This window comes from Colossoma macropomum, unplaced genomic scaffold, assembly GCF_904425465.1.
Source record: "Colossoma macropomum unplaced genomic scaffold, Colossoma_macropomum, whole genome shotgun sequence".
NCBI classification, from domain to species: domain Eukaryota; kingdom Metazoa; phylum Chordata; class Actinopteri; order Characiformes; family Serrasalmidae; genus Colossoma; species Colossoma macropomum.
In genome coordinates this window covers 27220399-27233006 of record NW_023494793.1, presented here as the reverse complement: position 1 = coordinate 27233006, position 12608 = coordinate 27220399, and the positions used below count along the sequence as shown (strand labels likewise).

At 38.9% G+C, this 12608-nt stretch overlaps 1 protein-coding gene and 1 long non-coding RNA gene across 3 annotated transcripts; both read left to right on the top strand.

The window, feature by feature from the left end:
* Positions 1-1034: 1034 nt before the first annotated feature.
* Positions 1035-10835, top strand: mthfr (methylenetetrahydrofolate reductase (NAD(P)H)). Of its 2 annotated transcripts, none has more exons than XM_036579017.1 (12): positions 1035-1137; positions 3012-3255; positions 3819-4057; positions 4314-4424; positions 4622-4815; positions 5816-6066; positions 6423-6557; positions 7585-7765; positions 7979-8161; positions 8444-8545; positions 8651-8770; positions 10212-10835. In XM_036579017.1, exons 1-12 carry the CDS (start codon positions 1035-1037, stop codon positions 10413-10415), a joined length of 2067 nt encoding a protein of 688 aa, XP_036434910.1. In that variant the 3' UTR covers positions 10416-10835. The 2 variants fall into 2 exon arrangements, with proteins under 2 accessions (XP_036434910.1, XP_036434912.1); XM_036579019.1 differs by having other exon boundaries at positions 1086-1192; positions 10212-10415.
* Positions 10836-10844: 9 nt separating this feature from the next.
* Positions 10845-11661, top strand: LOC118813598. The gene is made up of 2 exons (XR_005007658.1): positions 10845-10972; positions 11338-11661. It is a non-coding gene; the product is annotated as an uncharacterized LOC118813598 (long non-coding RNA).
* Positions 11662-12608: the final 947 nt, after the last annotated feature.

Sequence of the window (12608 nt, the reverse complement as noted above, 5' to 3'; positions counted from 1 at the left end):
GTTGGTGTCCGAACATCATTTTATTCGGAGGAGACGGCGGTAAAATAGACTCGTGAATCAATGAATTAATGGATCAATGGATCAATACATCAATACGATTCAGTTAAAAGGAAATCGCGAAAGAATCGATTCGTTAGACTGAATCGAACCTCTCATCGCAAATCACAGTCTGCTCATGTGACGCCCACGGACCGCAAATGTTTCAAGCGCTCTGCAGCTGCGCGGGTTTTGCGCAAAACGGACGTGATAAAATTAAACAGCACAAATGACCAACACAAAAATACCTAAATGAAAAAAGAAACATTTTGTAGAAAGCAAAAAGAGAATGACGAGAATTGTCATTACACAATACAACATATACCAACTAACTTATGTAATGAACAGACCAAATGAAATGACCGAAAACGAGAAAAGAACTCAAGAAATCATGAACAACCTGTAACAATAATAGAATTGTATTAATAAGCGTCTTTTAAGTCACCCACAGACTCTAAAACATTGTCAACAAACATAATCAACATAATAAAATAATAATGCACACGTTAAATAAAAACAAGATCAAAGATCAAAACAGATTAACAGGCAAAACCAGAATAAAATATTCAGAAGAACAGAATACATTGAAGTCATAATGTCACACATGTACAGGAATCTGGGGGACACTTTTGTTTCATAAAAGCGGATACCTCTTAGTCATATAGCTAACTTTAATTCCAATTTCAAGCCTGATCAGGAGGAGAGGTGAGGACATTCCAGTTAGACAATCACTACTCTGCGAAATACATGGATCTTTCTTACTCTTCTCTCTGCATAGCCTACACGTCTATTATATGAATGCATTGCTTTAGTTAAAGCAGAACCTGTAGTTAAACCCATATCTATAATCGGAGCCTTCAACACACTGGCCCTCTAAACCCATAATCAAGCCCAAAGAATAAAACGCACACAGGTATACACAACACGTGTACTGACTGAGCGTTGCGTCGGTGTTAAATAAAACATTGCAGCTGCTCTGTGTTGAATGTACCCTCAGCATGGACGTGGCTTGTGAACTCGTCGCCCCGCCCCTTTACCTCTGCTACTATAACTCACGTTCTTCTCTTATTCTGCTCGTTCGTTGGATGCTGAACCTTCCGGGTACGGGATTCTCCTTAGTTGTTGTTTTTTTGTGGACATTAGAGAAAACTCTGAGGTAACAGGCCGTCTTTTATCATTTCCACTTCAGTTAAAGCTCGTTGAGGCCAAATCAGCTTTCGCAGTAGCTTTCTGTGCTAACTTTAGCTAGCGCTCTCGCCGGCGTAGCTGCAGCCGCAGCACATGGACCCTCCCTCTTTGCCGTCTTTGTGGGGGTTTTAAATTCCCACTGAAAGTAACGCACATCTAGAATAGCTGCTCAGTGTCAGTTTTCTTTGCGGTTATTTATCTGCAGTAGTAGGTAATGAATGCAGAAACTAGTCAGTTAGGCTGGTTAGGTTGTATCTCGCTATTGTTAGGAGAATAACGTGGTCCTCGCTGACTAAGAATAGTAATGATGTTAACTTACTTCACTATGTGCCGCAGACAAGCAGTAGACTGTGCGTTGGTGCTCAGCGTAACAGACAAAGCATGGAATTTCAGCAACGTTTCCTTATTACTGCTTATATAAACGGACCCACTTCATAGCTGGCGAACCCGTTGCTGGAGCTGGGCGATATATCGTCAGTACCGGTATTAACACAGTACGATGTTGCTTTTCAGTTTTGGCGATACATTTAGCCATATTTTTACGGACATATCTGATATATAATGAACATTATATCCATGACATAATGCTTGTGAAAAGCAGTGTTTTTGTTGCCAAACAGTTCATTTTTAATTTTTTATTTCTATTTCGTGCACTTTAAAGGTGGGTGATATGGCAAAAATATAATATTGCGTACTTTAGGAAATTTTTGTTATACACAATATGTCATGATATTTGTATTTTTAGACCTCTGATCAGTTGTAACAGAAAAAGAAACAGTAGTCCCACTTTTTAATAAATACTGTCAAAAACTGGGATCGCAATGATTTTTATTCAATATTTTGCATACTGTGTTGCACTAAATCCAGTTAAACGGGACTAATTTTGCTCCTTTACAATGAAACACGGTGTTGGTCAGTACCGACCATATCCATGATATGTTCAGACAAGCAGATTGTATTGTGACATAATTTATCACGATAATGAAATATGTTGTCTTATTGCCCAGCCCTACTCTTTACTCATGATATTCAGGACTTGACGGTAATGTGCAATCTGTCATTCGCTGAGATTGTTGACATTCAGATTGTTTTAAAATAACATTCTAAAAAAAGAAAGTTAAACAAGTAGCCTTTTTTTCTTGGAAACATTTACGATACTGTGTAGGAGTTTAACTTAGAGTTTAGCATAATTTCAATAGCATAATACAAACACCATTGCAGAAGAGTCCAGTCAGTACAAGCTATGTCAGGTTCTAAGTCATTCTTTTAGTTCATTAACTTTATTAATGCTGACTAAAAAATCATCTGCTTCCATGAGACATTGGGGAATTATTGTGATATTGATTTTTTTCAATACTGTATGGCTCTGCTTCTGACTGAAGACAGTATAGCAATGTTATTTCCTTCAGCTACATTCTAGTCAGTGTTTTTTGCTTTTAATATGTGCACCAGTGTTGTGCTCAGGCTCCAGTGATACTTAGGATCAGTTACATATAAACATATTCTCCTAACCACATCTAGTTAAAGGTTTGCTGCTGTGGTTATAGGTAATATGGTCAACCAGTGATTGGGCCCCAGCTGGCAGCTGTGTAAGAGTGACTCAAATGGGAAATTAGTTTCATTAGAAAGTTGTACAGTAGGTAGGCTTACTTTATTGAAGTTAGTAAGCATTTGCTTGTGAAGAAAGTTTGCTTTAATATATGTGCTTCAGTGATATTAGGGTTCAGGCAGATATAAACGTTTTCTCCTAATCACATCCAGTTAATGCTGTGCTGCTCTGTCTGTAGGTAACATGGTCAACCAAAGAGTGGACACTGGCTGGCAGACATGTAAAAGTGACTCCAGCGGGGGGAGCAACAGCGGAGAGAGCTCCAAGGAGAGCTCCAGGTGTTCCACCCCAGTGCTGGACGCAGACCGTACTGACCGACTGCGGGATAAGATGAGGAGGAGAATAGAGTCCGGGGACCAGTGGTTCTCTCTTGAGTTCTTCCCCCCTCGCACAGCCGGAGGGGCGGTCAATCTGATAGCCAGGTGAGCTTGCATTCTTAGACCATGAGGGAACTGTATGTCATCGTTTCCATCAAATCTGCAGGCCTGGCCTTCTTTCACGTTTTAGTTGTTTTTTTTTCTGTATTTCCTTTTTTATATGTATATCTGATTTCACATGAAATGCTATCATATCATCATACTGCACACCAGGGGTCATCTCTTGTCATCTCGGAGTCCAGCACAGTTTAGCGATTTCCCTGCTTTAACACACATGATTCAACGCACCAGTTAATTACCAGGTTTAGTAGATGTATTAGCGCAGGACAGTGACAAAGCTGTGCTGGACTGCAGCCCTACAAGACCAGAATTAATGAAGTTATACGTGATTTCATCTTATTGTTAAATAAGGACAAGAAATAAATAGTAATAAAGGGAGGAAAAAGTAGACAGTTTTCTCTAAACTTTCCTGATTGGAAGTGAGTGTGCTCAGAGCAGGGAAAACACTAAATGTGCAGGGCAGCGGTGCTATAGGACAGGACTGTAGGAGTGGAGTGCCTGACTTTGCACTGCAACTAGCTAAATTCGTTTGTGCTCATGTACTTCAGGTTTGACCGCATGGGATCCGGCGGACCCCTCTTCATAGACATAACGTGGCATCCGGCAGGAGACCCCGGCTCAGACAAAGAGACGTCCTCAATGATGATCGCCAGCACGGCGGTTAATTACTGTGGACTGGAGAGCATCCTGCACCTGACGTGCTGCAAACAGACGAAAGAGAAAATCACAGCTCATCTCAACAAAGCCAAGCGATTGGGGCTGAAGAATATTATGGCATTAAGAGGAGGTAAGATTCATGATGATTTAAGACTGAAGGTGAAATCAGCATCATTATTGTTATTGTTTTGTTGCCAATGTATATACTTTACCTAGTTAACATTAATATACATAAAAGCTAAGAATCTTTATTCCTCTCCTATAAAGTTATCATTTCAGTGATTTTGATGACAGTGTGTTCATGTATTTGACGCTTTTCACATCACATATTGTCAAAATTTATGAATAAGAAGGAAGTATAGTTGAACATGAAAATGTCTGTCCAGATCCTATAGGAGCAGACTGGGAGGAAGAAGAGGGAGGATTCAGCTACGCTACAGACCTAGTGAAGCACATCCGCCATGAATTTGATGATTACTTTGACATCTGTGTCGCTGGTAAGCATTTAGAAAAATATTTGTGTTTTTGCATCTTAATTGTGACTTTAATTCATTTTAATTTATGTGGTTTATTTTTTTTGATGATGTGCATTGTTAATCATTCCTGACATTTAAGAGTTAGTTTTTTTGTTTGTTTGTTTGTTTGTTTATTTGTAAAATCAAATATGCCAAATATGCTCATTACCTAATTGTAGGATACCCAACTGGGCACCCTGAGGCTGAGAGCTATGAAGAGGACCTGAAACACTTGAAAGAGAAAGTGGATGCAGGAGCGCACTTCATCGTGACGCAGCTCTTTTTCAGAGCAGAGACTTTCCTCAAATTTATCAAGGACTGCAGAGCCATTGGCATCACCTGCCCCATTCTACCTGGAATCTTCCCCATACAGGTACTGAAAGCAGTCACTTATTAAGATGAACAGTTTGTCTTGGAGTTAGATAAACTCGATGCTTAGTAACACACCTACAGATGAAAAACACGCATGAAGAAATGCTTTCCTGATTAATTATTTTACTTATAGATGACGCTTAAGCAATTGTTATTTGCCCAGGACAGTTATAGCATAAGAGGCATACTATCTCTTATAGCTGCTTTATTGGTTTATGTCCATAATGCATTTCACTTTATTGTATGTACCTAAGCTCTCTGACTACCATGAATAGGATGTTTTAAACACGGTCATGCACAGCAAAATGACCAACAGAATCAATTCTTACAGTATTGTGTTCAGTTTACATTAAGGGTGCAATTAGATGTCAACAATGCCAATGATGTTGATGAGATGGGTTGTTGGAGATGGCACAAAACCAAAAAGTGATTCTAGAAGATGTATTTTTACAGAATTGGTCTGGGGCAGTGTTAGCTATGCTGCTCCAGGTCTAAAATATAGAAGCCAAATTTGGGCTCCAGATGTGTCTCAGATGATCTGTTACATCTGTGGTAAGTGGAAATTGGGTAAATTTGAATTTGTGCAAAGTGAGGTTGTATTTCAGGGTGGATTTGTTAGAGGATTAGATCAGATTTTTCTTTTTTCTCTGACATCTGATCCAGAAGTATCGTTTACTTTAAAAAAGACATTTTTCATTCATGCAGTAATTTTAAAAGATTTGAAATTGGGGATAATATAGTTTCTGTTTTTTTTTAAATTGTTACTGCTGTTATAATTATTTATTTATTTATTTTTTTTGTTACAGACGAAATCAATTGTCATAAAAGTTTGAATGATGTCAGTGCAAAAAACAGAGTATAATAGTTCTTAAATGAACAATAGTTGCTTCATTTATAGGCATAGTTGTTGGTAGCAGCCCTAGTTTGCGTAGTGTAATCACTAATGATTTTACTGTATGTAAGTAAAACTCAACATACACTCATCATCTTCTCCCTCACAGGGTTACCACTCCTTACGGCAGCTGGTCAAGCTGTCCAAACTGGAGGTGCCAGAGGAGATAATGCAGGTGATTGAGCCTATCAAGGACAACGATGATGCTATCCGGAACTATGGCATCCATCACGCAGTGGAGATGTGCAAGGTGCTGCTAGCCAGCGGGGAAGTGCCTGGCCTCCACATATACACACTCAACAGAGAAGTGGCCACTATAGAAGTGCTCAGACAGCTAGGCTTGTGGGCAGAGGACCCCCGGTGAGTCTTAAAACTTGTAAAACATCACTACAGGGAAATACTAAATCGGCTAATAAAGAAAATACTTACGGGTGTTAAATTCACTCTGGTAAGCAAGATTTTTTTGTGACAGTGCTGCAAAACAATTAAGAAGAGCAGTTGTGAAGTTTAATTCTCTTAAGTACACCCATTAGCTGAAGTACATTCGTCCCTGAAGTACTTAAATATTTAAAATGTTTTATGCAAGTAGCCATAGAGGTTAGACCTGGTTTTGTCCTGCAATATAAAAGTGGTTTATTTTTTTTAATTTAATGAGTGAATGTATCTAAACAATTTGATGTGGTACATAATCAATCCTTATATGATCTATTTTTAAGGCGACCTTTGCCATGGGCTCTCAGTGCACATCCCAAACGGAAGGTGGAGGATGTCAGACCGATCTTCTGGGCCTCACGGCCCAAAAGCTACATCTACAGAACTCAGGACTGGGATGATTTCCCCAATGGAAGATGGTATCTAGCTGATTTAAATGGATTTAATCTACCAGAATTGTATTTTATTATGTAATATCAAACTCCTTGGCAAACATTCCATTTGGTTTTCTTGTGAGAAGTAGTGTATTTTCATTATTAGAAAGAGCGCTTCAAATTTGTGTTTCATGCATAATGTAACCAAATGTAATGGAATCTTGTGATACAATTTGCAATAGGCATTACATTCTTGAATAAGTTGAGATTGTCAGCTTTAATTTACAGGGTATTTAACAAAAAGGACTGTGAGGGCAATATATAGACATGAATGTACCTCTAAATTTAAAAAATTAAAAAAAATCCATTTGTTATTCTCATTATCCAGTGTGCTCTATACAGGGTCAAAACAAAAAAACATGGTGGGTGCAGTTACTTATGACACTGCGCTGCAATCGAGCAGATTGACAATAGAATCATGAATCACCAATAGTCGCGTCTTTTGCAGTGGCCAATCAAGTTGGATGATACGAAAATGCGCCATTTAAGGTGCACAGAAATAGTCATGTCTGTCTTAATCATTTTCTTTAGGATGTTTTAATGTGCAGTCTACGTTCATATCCGCTGTCCCATCTTGTTTCAGAACATTCTGTAGCAGTGCAAAGCACAGCCGTTGTTATTGATAAGCTGATAAAGCCGTGATGCAGCCTTTTACTGCAGAATTGCTTCTCTCATGAAACATGAATCAGGACTTAAGTGATATTGACATTGTTGTAATTGTAGTTAACAATAACAATTTTAGGCTGCAGTAGCAGTAAAGAAATGTTACAGTTACAGCATGGTAAAGCAGAGCTACCAGAGACCAAACCATAGCAACAAAGTTATGGTGGTTTTTTATGTATTTTTTATTTCATTTTTTATTTATTTTTTTCTTTTTCAGCAACATGCTTGCCTGCCACCATGCCCCCATCACAGTACCATCATCAATTGTTGATGGCTACAGGGCAGGATTTGACAACAGTATATGGCACACAATCTCACAAGCCTGTTCTACAACTTGCTTCTTTCTCAGGGGTAACTCATCATCTCCAGCCTTTGGCGAGCTGACAGATTACTATTTGTTCTACCTAAAGAGTAAGTCCCCTAAAGAGGCCTTATTAAAGATGTGGGGAGAAGAGTTAACCAGCGAGGAGAGCGTGTATGAAGTCTTCACTAACTACATCACGTCACAGCCCAATCAGAGTGGACACAAGGTATACTGAAAGAGATTCCAGGTTCTTTCCCTGTATAGTACATATTAGCATAGAGTTTAGTCTAGATAAACTACATAAATTAGCACTGAATTTCTACAGTGTGTGCTTACCCTGCACACTTTCCTTATACTTGTATGTATCAGTGGTTTTCCATATGTAGTAAATCATTGGAAATGTAGTAAGAGCTAAATGTCTTTTGTCACATTCTTCCAGGTGAGGTGTCTGCCATGGAACGATGACCCTCTGGCTCCAGAAACGAACATGCTTAAGGAGGAACTGGAGAAGGTGAATCGCAGAGGTGTCCTTACCATCAACTCTCAGCCCAACATTAATGGCAAGCCTTCTTCAGACCCCATTGTGGGCTGGGGCCCTCCAGGAGGATACGTCTTCCAAAAGGTAGGAGACTTATTTTGCTTTGGGGAATTTCTCTGCTTTCACCAGCTTTGCCTAATAGCCCTCATTACTCTTCAGGAAAAAAAAATATTTTAAAAAAGTTACCAGGCTATTTGATATGCTTTTGTAACTGGATTTGCTGGGGTTTTTTTTGGAGATAGAACCCACAACAATGAGTAATGAGGTTTAGTCAGACAATTTATATTGTATAGCATCATTTTTTCAGAAATGGGTGAACAAGAGGTCAAATACAATATAGTGAAAATTTTTTTTTTTTTTTGGCAGGCATACCTGGAATTTTTCACATCAAGTGAAAATGTAAGCGCACTTCTAAAAGTGTTGAAGAAATATGAACCCCGTGTGAACTATCACATTGTCAACGTGCAGGTAAGATACACCTGAACCATTCAGTCCGTATTAACATTAAACTTTCCCTGTTTGTGTGATCTTACTCTTTACATAATTTTTACTTCTGTTGTTACTTCTGTTCAGGGCAAGAACATAACAAATGCCCATGATATGCAACCCAATGCTGTAACTTGGGGAATTTTCCCAGGCAGAGAGATTATTCAACCAACGGTGGTGGATCCAGTCAGCTTTATGTACTGGAAGGTAAGGAAATATCTAGTGACATGAGTGTACATTGTGAAATGAAGACTGAATATTCTAGTCAATTCTAATGTACACAGTAAAAAAAATGTCTTACCTGAATGTCTGTTACACGCAATTATAAGCTTCAAATGTCGGCATAGTGCTAACATAATACTGCAGATCCCATAAAGGAAATAAGAATTATTGCAGTGATAGAAATTGGCTAAAATGTTTCAGATTTAAACACTGCCATGTAATCACATGCTCACAGTTTGACTATATTCCACTTCACAAAAGTTCATAGAACTGCCCCAGCTACTACTGACTGCAGACTGCAGGAATGGGGAGCTGGGCATCACAGCCTTAAAAAATTTGCCCAAATGACCAACAAATCAAGGGGCATTTCACTACAGGTAAATTGTCACAATGCATTTGACACAGAATCAGAGATACTGTGAATCTACAACTTTGGGCTTGATATAAATCAGCCCATCTTGGCCAGTCCTTATTTTTCTCACTGCTGTTTGGTGGTGCTGCTGTTCTTGGGTCCTGAAAAGTCCATAATGATTAGCTTCTAGTCGCTTGTTAACAGCAAGTTAGACAATTGGGATGCCTTTTTTCTTTGAAATAGAGGGAGAGCTTAGCCCTACTAGCCCATTTTTACTAGCTGCTCCTGTATATACCTTTTAACCCAGTTCTTCAATGGTCAGTACCCTCACAGAATCACCACTGAGCAGGTACTATTTGGATGGTGGCTCATTCTCAGCACTGCAGTGACACTGACATGGTGGCGGCGTATTAGTGTGTGTTGTGCTGGTACAAGTGGATCACATACATTAGTGCTGCTGGAGTTTTCAACACTGTGTCCACTTACTGCCCACTCTCACTGTCCAGAGAAGAGCCCAGTGATCTTCAAATCCAGACTGTGAATCCAGTTTCTGGTTCTGGATTTTAAAATCATTAATATTTAAATGGTAGTGTCATACCTACCAGTGACTGAAGATCCAGGACCAGAGATTGGATTCAAGGTCTGTATTCAAAGACCCCTAATTTAGTTCTTCATCGGTGGTCAGTTTCTGGCCACAGGATGCTACTAACTGGATATTTTTGGCAGTTGTTCTCAGCTCGGCAGTGACATTAGTAATTTAAACTCCAGCAATGGGGTGAACAAAGGTAACAAGTTAAGCAGAGAAACAGGTGGACTACAGTCTGTAATTGCAGAACTCTGTGGTAAGTAGGCCGCAATTAAATGGACAACAATGAGTGTAGCCACAAAGTAGGAATTCCTAATAAAAGTACACACACACCTTTACATGTTCACATTCTGCTTCTAAGCCCTCTTATCTTTATTATCCAGCTTCCAAGGACAGGCTGGTTGCTGCTGTTAAGATAATTTGAAAGGCAAATCGCTTGAGCTTGGATTTTTTATTTATTTATTTATTTTTTCCTTTCCTTTCTGCAGGACGAGGCATTTGCACTGTGGATCGAGCAGTGGGGAAAGCTGTATGAGGAAGAGTCACCTTCACGAATGATTATTCAGTACATCCACGACAACTATTTCCTGGTCAACCTAGTGGACAACGACTTCCCCCTAAACAACTGCTTATGGCAGGTCATCGATGACATGTTTGAACTGCTGGATGCACCTCCAGAACCTCTGGATTAAAGAGAACACACAACAACTTTGAAACACACATAACCCACTGCTGCTTCATTTTAGGATTCCATAAACACTTTCACAGATGTAGTTGAGTTGTTACATACTGACATACTGAGTGATTTTCAAACCAATATTTAGAATGAAAAGTAAATTATCATTAATGTCAATACAGAGGACTATTTTGCAACACAATCTTGTACAAGCGAACTGTTATGGCTTGAACCCATAGAACATTAGTATACAGATATCATGCAAAATGATTTGCCTAAAACTTTGGTGGTACTTACATTTCTGGGAATGACTTTAACTGTGTTTTTATGTACCTTTTTTAAGCTAATGGTTTTTAAGCTATTTATAAACAGTATTTTGGCTGTTGCACATGTCCGAAGTTCGAGGCGTGTGTGTGTGTGTGTGTGTGTGTGTGTGTGGTTTTGGGGGAGTTTTCTGCTTTTATCTTACCAGCTGGCCATCTTAAACAAACATAATCGGACAATACAGCAACCTTCCAAGTCAGAAGCTAACGCACAAATATTTACTGGTGGAGTCATCCAAGGCCAAAGATGGTGACGTAGATTTTGATTACTATTGTAATCTAATGAAAGTTGTTGTTTTTTAATGCCTTGGGTAATTTTTTTCTTTTCCTTTTTTTCTTTTCTTTCTACAGAGACATTCTTAATTTTTTCCCCTCCAGATTGCCTGTTTTCCTGTGTATTGCTGGTAAAAGGAACACAATAAAACCTTTTTTTTTATTTTGGATTCACTTTTCAATGTGATTCCATGTATTGTTATACCATTATATAATTCATAATTCAGCCAAGTTCACATTGCACATAGCACATTGCTACAGGTTATCGTAAAAGAATAAGATTAAGGTTGAAACTTTGCCCAAAGCCCAAGCCTAAAGGACTGTGCATGTTCTCATCAGCAGATGTTACATTGAGGTCTTACGAGGCATGAAGGTGCCTCTTGGTCGCTGATGATGAAATCTCGTGTCGAAACATGATATCAGTTGGAAGGAGGCCAGCCAGTAATCCCCACGTGCAGCCAAGCACACTACAGCCTTTACCTGAACTACCATGTGCATGAATGTTCCAACAGAAACTCAAGAACAGCTGAGTTCATATATATATATTTGACTTTTTGCATGTAACACAATCGCTCGAGTAATGCTAATGGCTTTTGCAATGAATTAATTGCAATTGTTCAAAAGGTCCAGACAATTAAAATCGACTTAAAAACACTAGTAAAATGATATGAGTGTGTTCATCAGGCTGTGTTTATTACTGTAAGAGAGACCAGATGTGCATGTAAATTACCAAGTAATCATCAAGTAATCAAGTTTAATCGAATAATCATGACCATATTAATCATGACCATAATAAAATGACCAGCTGATCCAAACACTTATTACACAATTCTTTGACTAAAGAATAACTCGGGCAGTTTCTGTCATAGCCCATGTAGTTACTGAATAATAAGCCCTAGGATATAAGCCTGGGATTTTAAGGCATTAACTTGAGTATAAAACTTTTGCTTTCTTGTAACACTGACGCGATTTGAGGCTTACATTTGTCACTCCAAATCTGTACATCACTCGTCTTCAGGGAAGCAGACAAAACAAAGCACATCAGTTAAGTTTTTGAAAACTTTGTGTAGTTGTTGTGTCTGTGAGGAGCAAGTTCCAGAGAAGTCAGTCAAGCTGTTTACATGTCTGTAATGAGGCATTCACATCAGTAAATAGATAGTAGTAGCTTAAACTTTTGACACCTCAGGGTGGGAACACTGTTGGCTGGGTTTCCAATAGTGTTCTAGGTAAAGTAGTGCTGTGGTTAACCTATAAGACTGTACAGTACTTATAGTAGGCCCTCAGAGTCAGTCTCTTAGTGGAGAGCAGTTTATAACAGTAGATTAGCTTCTGACAGCACTGGTTAGGAATGTCCAGTGTTACGTAACCAACCCCATTGACCTGCCGACTGCAAATGTTGCCACGTTTCTGGGTTTAAGGGCGGCAATATGGGGGGAAACATAATATCATGATCCTCAAAGACATTTTAACAGTACATTAAAGGTCTGTGTATTACTGTATTTAGTTTTCTGGATTTTTGAACAAGTTGGAATGGACAAAATGCTCCAGCAAAACAGTAGTGCCACATTTTAAAAAAAGTATGAAAAATGGCATAAAGGGCAGACATCAAATCA